Genomic DNA, 22,716 nt, shown 5'->3' with positions numbered 1-22,716 from the left:
GAACTGCAAAGAAGCTATAAGAGCTAACTAACTATCCTAAGTCAAAAAATTACTAAAGTTATATAGAAACTCTTAAATAGAAAATTTTTAAAGTTTACTGGCCTGAGCTTTCACTGGAACCTCCAATTAGATGCCGCTGCAAACTAGATCTAAGGTAATTCACAGTGCATCATGGGATAGGGGCTTGGCCTTGAGCTACTGGAAGACCTCGAGCTTTTACTTTTACAAAAAACTGCAATTTCTCTTCTAAAACAACTCAACAATTTAACAGTAAAGACTAGAACACAAATAAGATCTACATTTTTAATTGTGGATGCTCTTTTTTATGGATTTCTGTCTGCCTATTCCAGTACATTAAATGACAACATTGTGTCCCTAACAGTGCTGTACTCCAACACCTGCAGCGACTAATAGGGAACGGTGCCTAATGGCTTTCATTCTGTGGTGGAAGATAACAGATGCCATGGCTTTTGATGCCCAACATAACTATTTAAAGCTGATACCAAAAATAAAATAAATTATATATATATATATATATATATATATATATATATATATATATATATATATATATATATATATATATATATGTATATATGTATAAAACGCAGAGCAGAAGGCAAAGCATACATTAAAATTAGTCTCCTCTCTAAAGGGTCTGCGATCAATGGCTACGCTAAGTAACTTTTCAAATCCCTTGCCAGAGTAGTTCATTCTGCACCACCTGTTTTCCCCCGTTTCCCAGGAAGATGCTCGGTTCTGCTACCAGCTACTCTTTAATGAGCAAATCACCTGTTCAATCTGAAGTGTAGACAATGGCAACAGGTGTCATTCCTTACTCCAAGAAGCCTACACAACTTTTCACCTTTCTTACTGAGGTCTAATTCTGTCCCTGGGCAGTCAAGTATTATCTACTCCTAAAACATTGTGTTCTTGCAGCCTGCATGTTTCCAATATGTACATGATCAGTTGCATTGCATGTATTTTAGCTTCTATTTGTGGTTGATGTATAATCATTAAAAACAATTAGTAAGAGTACATATTTCCCTTACAACCCACCTCCACATAACAATGTAAATGCTTCTGTAAGGGACAAGCCTTGCTGCTCCCTGCGTGAACACACAGAGATTGTGTTGACCCCCCCCCCCCCCCAAAAAAGACCAACTTATCTATACTAAGTACATGATCATAAACCTGTGTGTTCAGGCAGTCAAAATCCAGTCAACTGGTCCTCAGTCATCTGTACAGAAACATTTTGAAAAGCACTTGCTCAGTAGTCTTTTTCTGAAATGTCACACCTCACAACAAATACTATACCTAAAAATTATTTCTAACAGTATGACTTACTATTTTAAGATATTCATTGTTTTAACTAAAGCTGTCAAACCTCAATGAAAAGTTCTAAAAGATTATTTACTAACCTATGGAAGTTGACGGAGCAGGTGGGAAGCTGTCCACAGGAACAGCATCCGGAGGTCTGCCATAGGTCATTTCATACAGTAAATGGCCAAAACAGTAAACATCGACACTTTCTAGAGTCTGCAAAATAAAACAAAACAATTTGTAACATTTAACAGAGTTGTCTATGCTGGCTGTCCGTTATTGCAAATTAATTTAAAAAGTAGATTTAAAGTTCATGATTTAAGTTAAAGGACTAATTTCAACTCTCCTTTTCATAACCAAACTATTCAAAATAACACAGTTGAATCAGAGCAGAACTTTGATTTAAGCAGCCAGCAATGAAATCAAAAGTATTAAATCATAAAAAGTAATTATAACATTTTTCATAGGAGATTATTTGGCTGGTCTCACTTATGTCACATCTGTTAGATTCTTCTTGGGCGTTAATAAGAACCATAACTTTCAACTATACAGCATTTTGCAGAATGTGCAGATTCATGCTTCACATTTTTGGTCTGTTTTTCATAAAATTGTGGTTTTCTGGCAAATTAGTAGCAAATCATTACAGACTGAAATTAGAAAATAATTAGACATTGGAGTTTCAGACTTCATATCCTTCGGAAAATTCATGCTAATGCAAACCCTATTATTCTATCAACTATCTCAGTTTGTAATTTATTATTTATTTATTTATTTATTTCCAGTTTGATTACCGGGGAAGTCCACTGGGCCAGAACGTACCCATTTTCAGTGGAGGCCCGGGGAGAAAAGCTCCAAAAGCAAAGCAAATACAATCTAAGTTACATAGTGTAAAAGATAGTAATAAAATATATACATTTGGAATAACATTACATTGAATACAGTTAGTAAAAAAGCAAATACACGCAGTATACTTCAAAAAACATCATTCAGGAAGGTAGATACAATAGATTTAGTAGTTTCCTTAAGTAGCAGGTTTGACTGTATGAAAAGAAGGTGTAAGGTTACATGCTATTTACAATATTTAAATATGAGGAGTAGAGAGAGAAAGTACATAAACTGAGAGTAGAATATAGTTTGATCAAGCAGTGATCGAGAAAAAGAGAAGAAAAGAAGATAGTATTAGGGTAGAGTAAAGAGAAAGGATGTAGAGGGTTCAAGGGGAATTTATGTAGATTTATGTAGGATGTAAGCAGGTGCACTTATGTTTAGAGGATAAGTAAGAGAAAAGTTGGATTTTGAAGGCTTCAGTGTTAGATGTTGTTCTAAGAGAAGAAGGGAGAGTTCCATTTCCTGCCAAGAGAGTAGGAGAGAAGGAGCTGGCCAGCAGGGCGATTGGGTTTGTGGATGGTGATTAAATTTTGGTGTTCAGATCTAAGAGATCTGTTTGGGGTGTATGGCGGAAGGATGTTTGCTAGGGCTGGGCATTTTTCAGGGTAGAATATTAATTTGTGAGCAGTGGTTAGTTGGAGGTAGTCTAGGTAGTTAGGGAGTTCTAGCCAGTTCAGAGTTTGTAGGGAAAGACAATGGTGAGAAGAGGTTTTAGATTTGGTAGCAAATTTAGAGATTTTATTATAGCAGATTTCGAGTTTAGTGGAGATGGAAGAAGACAGGTTAGTAAGGAGAGGGGCTCCATATAGTAGAGATGGTAGAAGATAGGTAGTTGCTAAGGAATGTCTAGCAGAGTTGGAGAGAAAGCAGTTGTTCTTATAGAGCATACCTAGCTTTTGGTGGGTTTTCTTTATGTTTTGTTGTATGTGGCTATCAAATTTGAGGTGCTCGTCTATAGTGATGCCAAGGAGTTTTGCAGATGGGACCACCTCTATGGTTGACTTTGTTTGGCTTATGATTTTGAATGCTGTTTTATCAAATGTGCAAGCCCTGGAGGGAGCGAAGAGAAGAATTTTGGATTTATTAGAGTTTAGAGAGAGATGATTTTGGTGCATCCAGTTCTCAGTAGTGGAAAAAGCTATTTGGGTTTTTGTCAGTAGTTCGGGAATGTTGGAGGCGGCGCAGACTAAGGTAGAATCATCTGAGTATTGGATGACTGTTGTGTCTGGGATGTCAGAGTGAAGGTTACTTATGAAGATGTTGAAAAGCATGGGTCCAAGGATGGACCCCTGGGGAACACCAGTGGGTGTAGGTAAGAAGGAGGAGGTAGAGTTGTTCCATTTGACAGCTTGGGATCTACCCGATAAGTAGCTAGAGAACCAGGATAGAGTATCAGGGGAGAGAAGAAGGTTTGATAGATGAAAGAGAAGGTGTTTGTGAGAGATGGTCTCGAAGGCTTTAGACAGATCTAGCAGTACAGTGGAAACTAGTAACCCAGAATCCCTGGCTTGGTTGACTGTTTCTAAGAAGGATAGTAAGGCAGTAATAGTGCTGTGTCCAGGGCGGAAACCATGTTGGGTGGGTGTTAGGAGGTGGTTATGGATTAAGAAAGGCATGAGTTGGTGGTGGACGCATTTCTCTAGGATTTTTGATAAAGGTGAGAGTAGGGCAATTGGGCGAAAGTTGGAGATATTTGTATTTTTGCCTCCTTTATGAAGTGGGAGAATGTAGGCTGATCTCCAAAGCATAGGAACATATGACTCTTTTATAGATCTGTTAATTAAGATGCTGATAGGGAGAGCAATACCTTCTGCAGCACATTTAAGGAAAGAGGAGGGGATGTTATCAGGGGCATTCAAACAGAAAATTAAACTGTACTACCTAAATCATTGGCTTTGTTCCTGCAGTACACCAGGCTAACCTTTTTCTTTCTCATACTACATCTCTCCTTCACTCTTCCTATTAGTATCTGTCTTATTTCTTCTCCTTTTACAGTACTAATCGACCTAGGTACATTCTATGTAAAATTGCTAATATGGTATTAACTGCTCATCGAAATGTGCTTCTCCTGAATCTATCTTGCATTCTGTGTGATGTTATGATTTTCTAATTTGTTACTTATAAACATTTGTAATATTTTGTAATGTACTTAGTATTTAGTGGAGCTTTTCTCCTCGGGCCTCTGCTGAAAATGGACATGTATCCAGCCAGACTAGCCCGGTCAACAAATGTAAAATAAAATAAATAAATAAATATGCATGGCTTTGGTTTAGATAAGAGTCTTTTTATGAATATAGTTGAAACAGGTTTCAGCTGGAAACTGGGAGGACAGTTAGAGGGGTTGTTGGGAGTAGAGGAAAGAGAGTTGGATGTATTATTGTTGGGGAAGGATTTGGTAAGATTAGCTATAGATTCCGTGAAGAATTTGTTGAAGAGAGAGCTTAGATCTGAGTCAGTTTTACTTGGGTCTGGGCAAGGGTTATTTTTAGATCCTGGGTGGAGAAGGGAATTTACTGATTTCCAGAACTGTTTGGGGTTCTTATTTTGGTTGGACTGTAGTTTGTAGTAGTAGTTCTTTTTGTCCAGGGTGATTAGTTTTTTTGCTAGGTTATGGAGTTGGGTGTATTGGAGCAGGGAAGAAGGGATTTTATTTTTCTGGTATAGCTTCCAAGATTTGTCCCTTTGATGCATGACTTGTTTTGTTTCTTTGGATAGCCAGGGGGCAGAGTTAGCTTTGACTCGTTTGTTTCTTGAAGGAGCTAGGGAGTTCAGAGTATTTAGGAAGATAGAGTTAAACTGTTCTACAGCTTTGTCTAGGGGAAGTGTATTTAGGGTCTGCCAGTTGGTATGTTTAAGAATGTTTGAGAAGATAGTTGGGTTGAAGTTGCTGAGGTTACGAGTGTGGATGTAGTGGTGTAGATATTGGGTAGAGTTAGCGGAGCGGTGTATGAAAGTAGGGAGATGGTCACTGAAGGTATCAGGGATAGTGCCTGAAAGAGTTATTTTGTTTGGATGAGAGACTAGGATCCAGTCAATGGTAGATCCTGGGGGATTTGTTTTGTTAGGCCGGGTGGTTGAGTGTATTACTTGGGTGAAGTTAAAGAGGTTGATGAATTGGGAGGGGGAAGGAGAGTTGATTTTATTCCAATCAATGTTAACGTCGCCTAGAATGTAGGTTTCAAATTTGATTTCAGTTGAGGCCCAGTAAAGAATATTTTCAAGGGTTGTTGTGTTGTCACCTGGGGATATATAAAGGGAGATAATGCAGATGTTCTTATGTTTATTTAGTCGAAGGAGACTGGCTGTAAGTTCAGCGTTTTTGAACTCAGGAGTTGGAATTTGTAGAGGGATCAGGGAGAGAAGGTTAGAGAAAATTATTGCAGAGCCTCCACCTTTTTTATTTGGTCTGTCAGTTCTGTGGATTTGGAAGCCAGGAGGTAAGATTTCAGAGTCGGTGATGTGGGGTTTTAGCCAGGTTTCAGAAATGGCTAGGATGTCTGGTTGGTTGTGGCAAATCCAAGCATGAAGATGGTGAATTTTGTTATTTAGGCTCTGAGCATTGATAGAGAAGAGCTTAAGGGGGTTAGGAGAGGAAGTGGTAGAAGAATTGTAAGAGCAATATTTAAAAATTGCCCCTATTTTGGGTTTTTGTCCAGACTTCTTGGTCTAAGAGGTTGAGAGATATGACTAAGTACACCACTCTGAGGTGTTTAGACACATTGTTAGTTTACTGTGCACAGGACATTTTTCATATTGAACCTTTAATTACATAGCTTTACAAGAGCTAGATAGTACAATCTCAAACTCAAAGAAAAATGCAGTGCATTTTACGGCATCATAAGCTCAGCCAACTCTGTTGTATTTGTTACAGGCAGGGCCGGCCTTTTTATCAGCTGATGCCTTAGGCAAAAGGTTTCCACAGTGCTCCTCCCCACACCACCTGATGCCCCTAATCCTGATCTACCTACACCATCCAGATTACTTTTCAGGCAAGATGAACTCATGACTTTACAGCTCATTCCAAGAAGTAAACAAGGTGTCCTATTTCATACTTTTCGTTGCATTTATGCTAGAATACTTCTTAGCACAGTGTCTGCTATAAGACTGCAATGTTGTCACGTTCCAAGCATCAACATTTTTCAAAGAAGGGAATTCCAAGATGGCTGCACACTGATTGACAGCTTAATTTCAGTCCTCCCAGTGTGAAAAAAAGAAACTGAGAAGAGCTACTGGTATTCTCAGCTTGAGTAAAATTCAATTACTGGCTATTAAGTTCTCTTAATTTAGACAATTTGAAAGAAAAATGACCAGAAAAGGTAAAGAGAAAACACTGGCTGGGAAGAATCCTGCAGCTGTGGAGCAAAAAAATAGTTCAAGTTTCACCTTTGGTACAAGAGATGGCTTCTACTAATTTAGAGAAAAAATAAATCAAATGTGCTCAGAGGTGATTAAAATAAGTGAAACACTGAAGGAGGATATCAACTCAAATAACAGAAGGCTGGAAAAATGGAAGAAGCTTTAAGCAGCTATTCAGATGAACGGTTTAAACAACCCAAAAGCGAACTTAATAAATGTCAATATAAAACACCCAGGCAGAGGAAAAACCACACACTCAGATGTCAGGTATATATAGAACGAAATACAAGTTTATTTAAAACGGTAAGCGCTTTCACAATAAATTAGTATTGCTTCATCAGACCAAAAGAACAAGACGGTATGCATCTCTTAAATACTAATTTAAAAATCTACCATCCAATCACAGCACAGCATTATTCACAGAAAATGCTCTCTAAGTAATTAATTAATTAGCATTTTAAAAACACACATACATAAAAATACACAAATACCTAAGAGGAGTTAATACACGAGAGGGAGCAGCATCCCCCCATGTTTGTGAGTACTAGGTCTAAGATACTTGTACCTGGTACTCACGAACATGGGGGGATGCTGCTCCTATGTTTGTGAGTACTAGGTCTAAGATATGTGTACCTCTATTTGGGGAGCTAAGTAGTTGCTCCAATGCGCTTTACATTGACAAAGTCAAAAAAACTCTCAGCAAGTGAATTATGGGTCATATAAGTCTCCCATTTTATGGAGGGGTAGTTGGAGGCACCCATAAGTACGGTGTTAGGCTGAATGTTAAGATACTTTAGTAAGTTTAGATAGGAGGTGTGGTTTTCCAGAAACATGTTAAGAGATCTGTAGCTAGAAAGCATATGATAGAGGGTCACACATATGGTTAGTTGGGCATGGAGTAGCTCATGTGAGTCATGTGTTGGACCAGCCTACAAGTGCACTTGCCCTTTATGAACACTGAGACACCTCCTCCCTTTGTTTTATCCTGAATGGAGGGGGATCAAAATGTATGAAAGGCATTGTAGCCTTTGACAGCTGGGGTGCTTTCTATGGTTCTGGACCATGTCTCTGTGACTGCACACATGTCTGCAGTCTCCAGGGTGAGGAGTGCTTCCAGGTAATGCAATTTTTTACTTAAACTCCTAGCACTGAGTAGCAGTACTTTAAGGTAGTCATGAGTTATTTTTGTTATGTTGGAATGTTTAACAACTTGGCACTATGGGGATAAAGTTTTTGCCAGTATACGGAAGTCAAGTGGTGACTGGTGCAAACTATCTCTGGCAAAGCATCGTGGTTTCTCGATCATGTCTCCCCAGGCTGACAGATATTGGATCCCCTTGTTGTGACACCAGAAACTAAGCAAACGAAGTCAAAATTTTTTTGCTGGTACCGTGGCATCATCATTGGTGAAGGAAGGATGCTACTCAAGAATAGATTCATACCTGCCTGGGGGACACATTCAGAGAGCTCCATCATGTCTTTCTTCATATAGTCCAGTGAGGTACTGAGGTCATTTACACCCACATGGACTATGACCGTGTCATACTGGTACTTGTGGTTTAAAGACCTAAGTGCATGCATTATCTGGCAGATCCTGGCTCCAGACAGACAGCTCACTGTGGTCTTCTTGTTTAGCCTGGTAAGGGGGACATCAGTATTGTCTTACAATGGAATCCTCAACAACTAGAATATTTGGCTGTATGGTGTGTTGCCTTATGGGCTTGAAAACAAGGCTACCATGATTTTCAGAGTTGTGTGTTTTGTGAAGTGCTGTCTTTTTTGAGTGTGCGCAGGGCCACTGAGAGATGCTTTTAGGAGGTCTTGGGTAGATTATAAGTTGAGTACCATCACATATGTGAGTCTGTGTGTAAGTAGTGAGTGTTTTGGGTGTAATACTAACAACCTGGTCTGCATTTTTAGTGCATGTATGTGAAAGCTTTGCCTCCAATGACATTGTACATCTACATCTGTCATACCATTGTCTGTTCTAAAATTAAATGGTTGTCAGTGAACATTAGGCAGTTACTAAACTGCCTCAAGATGCCCATATCCACCAAGGCCAGGCCAGAAAAGTACAGTTTTGTACCTACCATAAATGTAGATGTTCGAGTGCTAATACAGCTGCAGTCATAACAGATGGGTTCTCCTGCCGTCAGGCGGGTCCTCGGTTGGCCGAATTCCAAAGACTAGGTCTGGCGTCGGTTGTTGTCACTTCTTCCCTGACGTCAGTGCGACAGGGGTATAAAGGAACCAGCCGACGCCACTTTCTTCAGTTTTTCTTGCCCCAGATGTCAGGTGCCCCCAGTAGGAAGGCAATACATAAATTTGTGTAGTAAAACAATGCAATATAATCAAAAAACAGTAGCTGCAAGCAAATACACCATAAATGAATACCCCAATCAGGTTGTATGAATTGGTGTTAGCCAATAGGCCTGTCCCAAGAGGGGAAGGAGGGAGGGAAACCTGGACTGCAGCTGTATTAGCACTCGAACATCTACATTTATGGTAGGTACAAAACTGTAATATGTTCATCGTGCATACAGCTGCAGTCATAACAGATGGGTAGAATCCCAAAGCTAAGAAAGGGGTGGTAGGCACTAGATGGAACTAGGAGGAGCCAGGATGCCCTGCAAGACTGCAGTGGCAAAGTCTGCTCTAGTTTTGGAGTATAATGGTAGGTTGTAGTGCTTGGAGAAGGTATGCACAGAACTCCAAGTGGCTGCTTCCAAAATATCTTTGGTAGGAACTCCTCTGAGGAAAGCTGCAGAGGTAGCTGTGGCCCTGGTGGAGTGAGATCTGATGCCTGTAGGAACAGTCTTGCCATGAAAAGAATACCAAAAGCGTATGCAGTGGGCTATCCATTTTGAGATTGTCTGCTTGGAAATTGGCTTTCCTTGAGCTCCTACAGCATAGGACAAGAAGAGCTGTTCTGATTTTCTGAAAGGCTTTGTTCTGTCCAAATAATAACGCAGTTGTCTGTGGATGTCCAAGGAATGTAGTAATCTCTCCCCTTTGTTTTGAGGATTAGGATAAAAAGTAGGTAAATGTATGGCTTGATTCAAAACTACCCTGGATACCACTTTAGGCATAAAGGACGGGTTGGTTTGTAAGGAAACTCTGTCCTGATGGAAGATGATAAAAGGCTGCACAGCCATGAGAGCTTGTAGTTCTGAAACTCTACGAGCTGAGGTAATAGCCAGAAGGAAAGCTGTTTTCCAGGACAAATATTGCAAATCTGATGAGGCAGCTGGCTTAAAGGGAGGCAAGGTCAGTTTTTCCAGAATGAAATTGAGATCCCAAGCAGGTATTGGTTGTTTCCTTGGGGGTCTTAGATTCTTAGCCCCTCTGAGGAACTGTCTTAAGAGAGGGTGAGAGAATAAGGGTGGATCAGTGTTGTATTCTGCAGAAATGGCTGAGGCATGGATTTTGATGGAGGAGAATGAAAGTCCACTGCTTAGCAGCTCAGCTAGATACTGTAGTATTTGAAGTAAATTCAGTTTTTCCAGGTTCCTGGCCCTTTTTCTCATTCTAGACACAAAACCGTTTCCATTTTGCAGAGTAAGCTTTTCTAGTTGACGGCCTCCTTGCCTCCAAAATGACATCCTGTACCTCCTTGGAGAGTAGGGTCTGTTGTGATGCTAAGGAATCTTCCATGCGGCTAGATTGAGTGTTTTTACCGGTCTGTGAAGAGTTTTGCAGCTGTGCTGAGTCAGAAGAAGAGGCATTAGAGGCAGTGTCCATGGTGGAGAATGTGTCAGGTTCCTCAGGAGGGGGTACCAGTGTTGTCTTGGCCAATCTGAAGCAATGAGAATCATCTTTGGTCTGTCTGCTCTGGTTTTCAATAGAACTTTGGGCAGCAGAGGAAGAGGTGGGAAGGCATAAACTGTCATTAATGTCCAACCGAAAGAGAGAGCGTCCACTCTCCAGGCCTTTGGATGGAAAATCCTTGAGCAGAATTTTGTCTTGGAGGCAAAGAGATCTATGTCTGGCCTTCCCCATGCTTGGATTATTTCTGTAAAACTTTTGGATGCAACTTCCATTCGTGTGGATCTGTTATATTTCTGCTTAGGTTGTCTGCCAGTGTGTTTTCCTTGCCTGGCAGGTACTGTGCTTGTAGTTCGATTTGTAAGTCCATGGCCATGTTCCAAAGTGACATGGCCAGTCTGCATAGGGGGTATGAATGTGTTCCTCCCTGTTTGTTTATGTACCACATAACTGTGGTGTTGTCCGTTCTTATCAATAGTTGACCTGGTTGCAGAAGGTCTTTGAAAGCTATAATAGCATTTATTACTGCTAGCATTTCCTTTTGATTGATGTGAAGGTGCCTTTCTTTTTAGGACCATTTGCCCTGAATGCACCGATCTGTCATGTGCGCCCCCCAGGCGTAGTCCGAGGCGTCAGTTGTGATGACTTGATTTGCTTGAGGCTTGATGAATGGAAGACCTGTGTTTGTTTGGCATGCTTGAGCCCACCACAGAAATTACTTTTGCAGACATGGAATTAGTGGTATTATTGTTTCCAAACTGTGGCTGTGTTGAGACCATAGGTTTTTCAGGTACCATTGAAGTTTCCTCATATGCAGCTTTGCACATGGGATTAGTAAGATGCAAGATGCCATGAATCCCAGTGCCTGCAGGATTTTCCTTGCAGTTAGCCTGGTGCAATTTGCTAGTGTTCTGAAGTATTGAGTTAGTTGCCCCTGCTTCTCTGGCGTGAGGTAGGCCATCTGGGTGTTTGTGTCCAAGTTGGCACCCAGGAAAATTATCTTCCGAGAGGGTATTAGTCTTGATTTCTTTTTGTTGACTGTGTATCCCAGAGAGTTCAACAACATTATTACATAAGCCAGATGTTTCAGAAGAATGTGCTTGCTGTCCGCTTGGATCAGGCAGTCGTCCAAATAGGGGTATATTTGTATCCCTTGAAGTCTGCAGTAGACAATTACTGATGCCAGGCATTTCGTGAATACTCTGGGCGCAGTAGATAAGCCAAAGGGCAATGGAGAGAATTGATAATGGGTTGAACCTGCAAGAAATCTATCTGAGATATCTTCTGCAATTTTGTCTGATTGGGATATGCAGGTATGCCTCCTTGAGGTCCAATGTTACCAGCCAAGACTCCTTGCCCAGCATGGGAAGAAGCTGCTGTAGGGTGAGCATCTTGAATTTTGGTATGAGTAGAAATGTGTTCAGGATGGATAGGTCCAAAATAGGTCTCCAATCTTTTCCCTTCCTTGGTACCAGGAATAGTCTGGAATAAAAACCTTGACCTTGTTCGTGCGTAGGTACCTCTTGAATAACTTTCATGTTTATGAGATCTGTAATTTGCCTTTGTGCCTCTGCCCTTTGATTGTGTGGCAGGTTTGGCATGCCTCTCATTTTTGGAAGGGTGTGAAAATGGAATCTGTAGCCTCTGTTTATAATGTCCAGGATCCATTTGTCTTTTGTGACAATATGCCAATTTTTTGAAAATAATGCCAGTTTTCCTCCTAAGGGGGCTGCCATTTGAGTCTTGCTTGGCATGCAAAGGGGAAAGTCATTGGACTTGCTTTCTGAAAGATTGCGAGTTATCCTCACCACCTCTTTGTGTAGGAGCTTGCCACTGTCTGCCTCTAAACGATCCTTGGGATTGTCCCCTGCCCCTCGGGCGTCTGTATCTACCTCTTTGGGGTCTGTCCGTGGCTGGAAAGGACCAATTTTTAGAAGGCCAATTTCTACTGAAACGTGGAGGTTGTACCTGTAGAAAATCTTTCACAGTTTGCATTGATTTAGCCTTTTCCTCCATTTTCCTTAATACCTCCTCAGCATTAGCACCAAATAATACATTCTTTTGTAGAGGGGGCATCTAGTAATTTAGCTTTGACATGATCAGGCAAGGTTTGTTCCTTGAGCCAGGCATGTCTACGTATGACTGATCCTGTAACAGCAGCTGTACATGAGGCCTCTAGAGCATCAAAACCACATTGTAAGGTATGCTTACCCACTTGTTCCGCACTATGCATCAAATCCTTCAAGTCTGGTTGTTCAGGTTGTGACATTTTACTTTTCAATTGTGATAACAAAAACTGTTGGTATTTTAGCATATGGAACTGACAGTTTAAGGCACTCATGGTTAAGGTAGCTGAGGTATATACCTTTTTCCCCCACCTTTCTAAGGATCTGGAATCTCTCTCGGAAGGTAATGGATTTTTAGCAGTGGAGGCCTTAATTCCCTTGGGGCCCTGTGAGATGGTTTCTGGGTCAGCAGCATGGCTTTTGTATAGAAATTGGTGTGAGTCAGGAACCCTGTAGTACCTGTCAGGCTTGACTGGGGCTGGAGGCAGAGAATCCGGGTTAAGGCAGGCCTCCGAGTAAACATCATCTAGGATGTCCAAGACAGGAGGTATAGCCAGAGGCCTGTGCTGAGGTAGCAAGAGAAATTCCCCAAGCCTTTTCTTGGAATCTGAATAATCTTGGCCTTCCCAGTGAAAGTGTTCCCTTAAGGTATGCAAAGTTTCCCCAAATGAGTAATCCTCTGGGGGGGGGATAAAGAAGGAATGGACTCCTCTGCATCAGAGTCTTCAAAAGGGGAGTAAGAATGTTCCTGATCATCAGAGTGCTCTGAAATAATGGAGCCCTGATCAGAGGAGGGAGATTCTTCCTCCACTCTGGGCCTTTTGTCCGGTGGAGGTTGAGAACCCCTGATAAGAGAAATTAAATCCTCAGCCATTTTAAGCATCTGTTTTTTAGGCATGGGGCCTATAGATGGGCCATGTGAAGCTTGTCTCTTAGAATGCATGGCTGCTTTAGACTTAGTGAAAGCCTTGATGGAAATAGAAGAGGAAGGTCTGAAGACACCTTGAGTGGAGGTAGACCTGTCCACATTTTGAGGTTCAACGCCCAGAGTGGCTTTGGTATCTGTATTCGGGGTGTGGGCCGAGGAGCCTGCGGCCTCGGGCACAGGAGACACCGCCAATGAAGTGTCATCGGTAGTCAGGGGCTGCGTAGGCGCCTCACTGAGAACCGGACCACGTGGTGTCGGAAGAGGCCGCGGACCTTGTGTGTCGGTCCCTATCTTTGCATTTTTTAGACAAAACTGGAGTCGGAGTATCCGACGACATAATATAGTTAAATTGTTTTCCAAAATAATGCTGGGCGAACTCCGCCCGACGCTTAATGGTGCGTTTGTTGAATGTAGCACAAAAGCGACAGACCGAGACGTCGTGGTCTGGGCCTAAACAAGGTATACAGAGGGAATGGAAATCGTCATGTGGTATTTGCTTCCCACATGAAATACAATTATTAACTTTGTCTGACATCGGTCTGAGGCAAGAAAAGTTTCCCCAACGGGGTACTTGGCTTTCAAGCAGACTTCGGTTTCAAAATTTTTGTAATTTCAGGAGCTGGCCGACCGGCACTTGCGAACTGCTTCTGCTTCGGGCACCGCGCGGCAAGAAAGACTGAAGAAAATGGCGTCGGCTGGTTCCTTTATACCCCTGTCGCACTGACGTCAGGGAAGAAGCGACAACAACCGACGCAGGACCTAGACTTTGGAATTCGGCCGACCGAGGACCCGCCTGACGGCAGGAGAACCCATCTGTTATGACTGCAGCTGTATGCACAATGAACATCAGAGATGACAGGGAAGTGCCTATCCATTACACCAGATCCTTAGTAAATGGGAAGGAGTAGGGGAGAGTCACTTAAAGGTGAAAGTGGGTATTTAGTAGTGTACTATTAGGTGAACTGCAGTTGTACTGCCCTCTGTACAAATTGGCAGCTCTTAGAACAACTGTGAACAGTGGGAGAGTATGGAGAGCATTTCCTATACAGGATTTTAAACTGGAGAGTTTTGTGCAGGCTTTTATATCAGCAGGATAAAAGAATTTTACACGGTTAAGCCCTCAGGCCAATCCGATAAAAATGCAATAAACCTTACAACAGCAGTTTCCAATTTGGATGGGTTGAATTCAGCTCTCTGCTCCATCCAGAGTACAAAAGAACACACAATGTAAAATTAACTGGTTTTTGAGCCCAAGTGCAGTAACAAATGCTTTATAACATAAGTCAGAATTCCTGCAGTATCAGGAGTCCTTGGAAATAAGTTCACTAACCCTGAGAAATGTTCACAAAATACAGAAAGATGTGGGCAATGTAAGAGAACTACAATACAGAAAAAACTTTGCAAAACTTAGAATATTTTGGCAGACTCATGAGAACGTTGGCAAACTCAGAACAGCTTTTGTAGTATCAGAGGATGTTAGGAAATATCAGAATACTGTTAAAACATCCTAAGAGCAGTACAGTAACAAACACATGGTGTTTCTTTAACAAGTGCAAACTGAAAAACAGTGATAAATTCAACTAAATCAATAAATGCAGCACATAAGTGTTAAATAGCACCGAGACAGTTTAAGCAAGTGCAAAAACACACATCAATTTTGTAGGTCCAGATGGTTTTACAAGCTGTCCAGGTCTTGTAGTCATAGGTGTCCAAGCCAATCACAGGGAAACTCTAAATGAGCACAATCTCACAAAAATGCAATTCTTACAAAGCATTACTGACTACATTTACATGGAGTCGAGCTGTCTTGCAGGTGCAAACAATCTTACAATGGCAAGCAGTTTAGTGAAAAATAAAGTTTGAAATTACAGGAAGTGAATAAGATAACAGTCTCTTTAGCAACCTTAATATTTTAATGCATTTAATAGAACAATGTACAATTTAGTTTTAAAGTTGGCCAGTGCACTTTTTCTTAGGGCAAAGAGTTAATGTTTTCTGAAAGGAGGAATACAAACAAGAAAAGAACAGACAGCAAATCAGTGTAAGTGGGAACACCGGCTGTATAGCATGCGCTTTGGCATGGGTAAACTTAATTTTAGGTTAGGTAATGCCTTTGGGTGCAGCTGGTCTTATCAGGAATGTTGAAAGAAGTTATGTACTCACCATAATGTTCCGTCTGTGTTGTTAATTTTCATTCTTCCTCAACATACAGGTTCGGATTTGATCCTCTGATCGGACTCGTCCACTGTTTCATATCTTATAGATACTACAAGATCTTGAGCTCCTCCCTTACTCACAATGCAGCAGCCCCCCCTTCATTCCCCAGATCTTTTTTGCAGCTTCTTCTTGTATGATGGAATAAATGTATAGTTTTAAGATGGAAAATCACTATCCAGAGCTCAAATAGAAGGAACTTTGGCTCCTCTAATGTTCTACTGTATTTCCAAAAGTCCTCAAGACAAAAAGGGGTAGGAGGTTGGGGGGGAGGTTTGAGGAAGAATGGAAATGGACACCACAGATGGAACATTATGGTGAGTACATAAAATCTTTATCTGATGTTGTCAATTTTCATTCATTTTTCAACATAAGGGACAGAGTCCCCAGCTACCGGAATCCTGGGTGAACTCTGTGAAGTCTCCACTCTGGGCCAGTAATCAAGGAGTCTGAATCATCACCACTGACACTGGATAGGGATGTTCACTTGGAATACAAATGAATACACTCAGTATTTCCAGATGCAGACCTCTCTGCATCAAGCTCAATTTCCAATAAGAGCACACAGGAAACACAGTCAGCCTGGGGTCTGGATTTCTTTATATCTGTTTCCCTCCAGGGCCCCAGTAAAGCTCCCCCTCTATCACAGCTATAGGGTTAAGTCCTCAGTTGAGTGTTCAAGCCAAGCCATCCAGCATCCTCTATGTGAAACCTGTGATTCATGTCCCTTCTCCAAGTAGCTCACACACCAAACACACACACACACCTGAGAAAGGCTGGTACAGATTTACCTGCTGTGCCCCCTTCTGCCCAGGGTGGCTATCAGTGCCACCAGACTCTACAAAGCCAGCTACCTAAGGCTCTTGCAAGGGTACTCAATTATACTGAGTGAAATTAATATTCATAGGTTCATACTAGGCTATCTGCCCTAGGGCATTTATAAGCCTAGCCAGAGTGTGTTTGGCTTTCGCCACCCATTTTAAATTAATTTTGCTATGCCTTTTTTTGAGGTTAGTATACTGTGCCTCTGTCTAACAGTGACACAGAAGTGATAGCCGGGGTAAACCTACGATCTCCCATCCACTCATCAAGATTCCTCTTGAAGACAGTCAATGTGGGACTCTGCCTAACCTGGACTGAGATTTTATTCCAGAGTGAAGGGAGCCTCTGGGTTATGAATCTGTCCCTCCAGCATGTCCTATTTATTTCAGTGCTGAGGTTCAAGTCTCGAGCGTAGCTCGATGGGATTTAGATTTTCTGAGGTGCAGCATGTCCATTAATTCCAGGTTGGACATGGCTTTATACGTCAGGCACAGATCGCCTCTGAGCAGGCGGTATGCCACTGAGTAGAGCTGGAGTTTCTTTAACCGGGCAGCATATGGCATCTGTTTGAGCCCTTTGATCCTCTTGGTGAGGCACTTTTGGGGTCTTTCCAGTTGCTGCAGGTGTCTGGTAAGGTACATCCCAAAAGGGACATTGTACTCAATTATGGGCCTGATGAGGGATGAGTAAAGAGGCACGATGACCTCTCCTGATCTAGATGTGAATCCCTTCATGATTAGGTGGGCTATATAAAATGTTTTTCTAACCACTTTGGCCACGTGGTTGTCAAATGAGAGATTGCTATCAACTTGGGTCCCCAGGTCCCTAATGACTTCTTCTGTACTTAATGGATTACCACCTATGTGGTAATTTGTGGGCACTTTGTTTTTGCCAAAGGGGATGACTATACACTTTTTGGCGTTTAGCTTGAGGCCATGGCTCTAGCACCAGTTGTCTGTTTCTATTAGGCCCTTTTGGAGGATGCTTTTGTCGGCTGGAGAGTTGATTATGGCGTCCAGTTTGCAGTCATCTGCGAACTTGGTCAGCCACAGTCCTTCCGTGTTGGCCTGTACCGCCGAGAAATATATACCGAACAAGAGAGGTCCCAGGACTGAGCCTTGTGGGACGCCACTTGCAACTGGTTTAGAGTCTGACATGGCTCCAGCAATTCTAACCATGTGGGTTCTGTCCTTGAGCCAGTTTGCAACCCATCTAGTGACATAGGGGTTTATATTTAAGCTGGTGAGCTTATCTATAATGCCCGAGTGGGGTACTGTATCGAAGGCTTTTGCGAGGTCCAGGTAGGCTGTGTGGACCACCTTCCCCTCGTCAATGGCCTTCCTGTCTGTTTCAAAGAAATCGACCAGGTTTAAGAGGCAGGATCTGCCCTTAACAAAGCCAAACTGGGTAGGATCCAGTGTCTGTAGGTCCCCAATATATTTATTTATGAGGTCCATGATGATCCTTTCCATAGCTTTGCAGACCAAGCTAGTCAGGCTTATGGGGCGATAGTTTCCAGGATCCGTTGAGGCACCACCTTTGTGGAGAGGGACCACTGTTGCTGTACGCCACTCTTTGGGTACATATCCTGTAGTAAGGCTAAGATTGAACAGTAGTTTTATGTTTGGGTTTAGCTCTTCTTGGAGTTCATGTAGGATGCGCCGGGACACCATCTGGTCCCATTGATGCTGTGTTTTTGCTTTGGAGAGGGCGGCTCTTACCTGAGCATCTGAGATGTCAGGGGGGCAGCACTCTGTTGGGATAGATATTTGCCCTTTTAGTGTGGGGGGGGGGGGAGTTTGCACTGGACCTGTCAGCTAGGATGTTGGCAATGTCTGTGGGCTCGGTGTATTTTTTGTCATTTTGGACTAATTCTGAGCATATCTGGGAATTCCCACCCAGGTTCCTAACATAACTAAAGAAAGCCTTGTGATTATCCTTAGTGTCCTGTGCAATTTTTCTCTCGAAGCTGGCCTTAGATGATTTTATGAGTGCCCGTAGTTTTTTGCTAATACTGATCAGAGATGTCTTCCCTTTTTGGGATTTTGCTCTATCATGTAGTAGCTTCCTCCTTCTATTGTATATAGCTTGTTTATGGCTGGGGTCCACCAGACAGGACGTCTGCCTTTGGAGGACTGGGTCTTGGTTTTATTTGGGATTGCATGATCCATGCATTCCTGAAGGTGTTCATAGAATGCGTTTATAAAGGATTCTGTGGTCTGGGCCGTATTTTCCACAGGCCCGGGGGCTTTGAAGGATTTCGCCTCGGTTTTGAGGCGTGTGAAATTTGCTTTAGAGAAGTTTTTCACTGTGGTTTTCTGGGCAGGGGGTGGGGTCGGGATGTGAATATCCAGTGAGATTAGTTTATGGTCTGATCTTACCAGTGAGGGATACACTTCTGGTCTGGAGCATAGTGCCCCATGTTGGTGATGATCAGGTCCAGTAAGTTTTCCCCTCTTGTGGGAGAGGTAACAAGTTGTTCCATAGCATTTGAGTTTATAAATTCTAGGAACCTTTGGGCTAGGGTGTTGGAGCTAGAGTAATGCTCCCAGTCTATGCTTGGGTAGTTGAAGTCGCCCAATATAATGGTGTTTGGAGAGACCTTCATATTTTCCAGTATTCTCAGGAATGCCGAGTGGGGTTTCTGTGTTTGGGAGGGTGGTCTGTAGCAGGCTATAAACTGGAAGGCAGTTTTACCCACAGTTAGTTGCACATGGATAGTCTCTGATGCTTCGTGCTGTGCCACCAACCTGGAGGTGTGGGTATCTTTGACAAATATTGATACTCCCCCCTCCTTTTGTGGTTCGGTCCAAGTTTTGGGGCCGAAAAGCATGGTATGAGGTATAACCTGGTAGTGCTGGGGTGCTCTCGAGCCTTGAACCAGGTTTCTGTTACTGCACAGATATCGATGTTCTCCATGCTAAGGAGAGTTTCGAGTGCATGCATCTTGAGGTTTAGACTTCTGGCGTTGAGTAGCATTACTCTTAGTTTCTTATCCCTTGTGATACCTATGGAGGTGGGTTTGTCTTTTGAGCCTTGCCTAAAAAAGGCACTATGGGGTAGCAAGGGCCTTTGCCAATATCCAAAAGCCCAGGGGTGACAGGTGCAAGCCGTCCCTAGCGAAGCATCGTGGCTTGTCGAGCATGTCATCCCAGCCAGACAGGCACTGGATCCCCTTTGAATGACACCAACACTTAAGCCAATTGTTGAAATTGATCATCTTGTCTTCATATTGTGGCATCATTCTTGGTGAGGGTAAGATGCTACTCAAGGTCAGGGTCATACCGGCCTGGGCTACATGCTCAGAGAGCTCCTCTATGTCTCTTTTCATGTAGTCCAGGGAGGCACGTCTCAGGTCATTCACACCAGCATGGACAATGACTGAGTCATATTTTACTTGCCTTGGAGTGACCTGAGTGCTTGTGTTATGTGGCGGATCCTAGCGCCCGACAGGCAGCTCACCGTGACCTTCTCCTTGTTCAGCCTGGTGAGCGGGACGTCAGTGTGCCTGACAATAGAGTCACCTATTACAAGTGTATCAGGTGTGTTGTTTAGCCTTAAGGGCTGTGACTGTTCGGCACACTGGCTTTGTGAGCTATGTGTTGCACGTGTTTTGTTTTGGGGTAGCGGTTGCTTGGGTGTCTGCTTTGGAGGTCTCTGCTGCTTAGGCAGATTTTTATTTAGAGCCTCCAAGTATGTTTTTGTGTGTTTATGTGTTTGGTTTGTTGTCGTGATAGGTCTATGTGAGACTGGAATTGTAGTGAGTGTGGTTTCCTTCTCCTCCTGACTGGTTATGCCAGTACTGAGTTGAGAGAGCTTAGCCTCCAGTTTGGCTATATGGTTGCATCTCTCACATGTGTTGGAATTTGTTGGGAGGAGGAGAGGGTTGTCTGTGTACATGAGGCAGTTGTAACATTGCCTCAAGATTCCCAGATTCACCAGCTGGACCGGAGAGGAGATTGACAACTGACATTTGGACATGCTAGAATAGTATTGGGAATTCCTTTATAATTGAAAAAAGGGCCAATGGGGAACAAGGTACTCAAGGGGAGTTTGTGAGGGTGTAGTGCTTTTAATTTTTTAGAGCTGACTTATATAATTGCTTTAGTGAGCAAGTGCCAGGTAACTTAAATGCAATGTGTTACAGGTAACTTAAATGCAAAAACGACAAACAGTAACTTTCTTTCAAGTGAAACAAGGAAATAAGTACAGTAAGCAATGCAGATATCACTAGTGATCCACAGAAGTGCTAAAAGGCCACGTTTTAGGTGGAATTAGCGTTTCAGGGAAATAAACAACAAGCATACAAATAAAGCTAGATTCAGCAGGCCTGGATCTAGTCTATGCTACAGCAAACAAGGTGTACCAATTTCAGTAAGAAACAGTTAGAATATGCAGGCACTATAAGCCTTTAACCAGAAATTCCCTGCTCAAAAGGGCAGAGTCCAGCCTCTCCCCCCACAAGAGTGCAGACCGCAATCCTTCTTATTGTAAAATAACTGGCCTGAAGCCCAAGTGCTTAAACCAGAACTAATACACTTTTAGAATAACAGACACTGAGCTCTCAATCAGCAGTTCCCAACTTAGAAGGATGTAAGGATGTAATGCAAATAGTAATGTTGATCAAACAGCCAGGCTTCATGAGTGGTCACAGTGTCACCAATAAATACAAGTACTTGCAAAGGTTAAAATATTCTCTAAAGGACCAGCCACAATTAAAAGTTTAAATATATTAAATAATAAAAGAACATGAAAATGTGAAATATCCATTTACAGTAAGCACCAGAGTTTCAGTCATAGGAAATATTAAAAATAACAGCTGAAAAAGATTCACATAGTTACAGAAAGACAATACTTATCTATTCTCACTACATTTTTCCAACTGATCTACAGAATTACTGTTCCTACTTACTTAACAGAGCAAGGCAAGATGAAGTAGGTTAGGGATCCTTCTATGTCAGGTTCCAAGAAACAGACTGCCCTGAGACTTCTGTTTTACCTGATATTAAAACATTATTTCTGTACAGAATGATATCACATATATCTGGTCATCTGACTTCTGGCTCCCATGCAACCCCCCCACTGCTAGAAACTGCCAGGACTTGGCACTTACATGTCAATAATACACACACAAGGGCATTGCTCAGATCTGGTGCAGCTTCTGCAAGTCATAAAACAATTAACTGCAAACTTCTACTCCTCCTACAGAGACTTGTCTCTGGTTTCATTCAAAACTATGAGATAACATCTTTATGGCCTAGGCCCAGTAATTTAATTTTTTACTATTTTCCAGTAAGATGGAGCTGAGCTTCTTCCGCTATCCTCTGTTAAAATATATACAATACAGTCAGGACCCACTGTTGGTACATTTTTAACACAAGCAACTTTACATATCCATTTTTGACACAAGCATCTGCATAAATCAGTCTGACATTCAAATAACATACAACTCTTTACTAAATTCCTGCTGGCATATGTTACACATCCACTGCCCTACTTCTCCTGGCATAGCTGGCAATAATACACACCATCACAGACTTTAAGGAAGGATATTCCAAAGTACTGTAGAGCCGAAGGCCACTCTTCCCCTCAAGACCAGATCCAATTCATAATGAGTAATAAACATATTTGGATTAGCCCAAGTTGCAGCCACACAAAATCATCCATGGAAGACCTGGATGAAAAAGCTAATGAAGTTGTCATGGACCTGGTTGAATGGGCTCTTAAGGGCTTTGGCAAGCCAGACCAAACATTTTATAGACAAAGAAAATGCAATCGGTCACCCATTTTGATGAAGTTACTTTTGAAACTGGCTGACCCAATCTAGTTTCTGAAAAGAATACAAATAATTGATATGATTTTCTAAATTTCTCTGATCTGTGAAGATACAAATGCAATTGCCTGTGAACATCTAATAAGTGTAAAATGTATTCACCTTTGTTTGAAAAATTTGGAAAGAACACAGGAAGGTTAACAGTTTGATTAATGTTAGATCTTGACACCACCTTAGGAAGGAAAGAAGGATCGGTTCTTAAGGACACTATCTTTATGAAAAACTAAACAGGGAGGCAGAGAAGATATAAATTGCTATCTCCAATTTTTAATACGTTTCCCTTCCATCACAGTTTTGTCAGAATCACTTCTTTCTGCTGGTATGATTGCATCTCTATTAATACGTGTCGTCGCTGAATTTTTATGGCCAGGTTTGGAGTCTACACTCGATGTGCCACTTCAGTTAACAAATCCTGCTGTGGTATACCAGACCAGTTTCTTCTTTGTGCTTTCATAAAATAAATACAATCTGTTCTTTCCAGTTTCTCAGGTACTCAAGAAATCTCATCGTTTCTCTGTGCT

General features: G+C 42.0%; 1 protein-coding gene across 5 annotated transcripts in view; it reads right to left on the bottom strand.

The window, feature by feature from the left end:
• Positions 1-22,716, bottom strand: part of PXK (PX domain containing serine/threonine kinase like) — a 1,650,359-nt gene that overhangs the window by 901,551 nt on the left and 726,092 nt on the right. For all 5 annotated transcript variants that reach the window (XM_044078801.1, XM_044078798.1, XM_044078800.1 and 2 more), the window contains exon 11: positions 1,422-1,539. In XM_044078801.1, coding sequence (XP_043934736.1) covers positions 1,422-1,539 — 118 coding nt within the window. The remainder of the gene's footprint in view (positions 1-1,421; positions 1,540-22,716) is intronic.

Source organism: Protopterus annectens, chromosome 7.part1 (assembly GCF_019279795.1).
Source record: "Protopterus annectens isolate FY-2018-M chromosome 7.part1, PAN1.0, whole genome shotgun sequence".
Classification (NCBI taxonomy): domain Eukaryota; kingdom Metazoa; phylum Chordata; order Ceratodontiformes; family Protopteridae; genus Protopterus; species Protopterus annectens.
The sequence above is the reverse complement of the archived record's forward strand: the minus strand, read 5'-3'. Positions and strand labels throughout refer to the sequence as shown.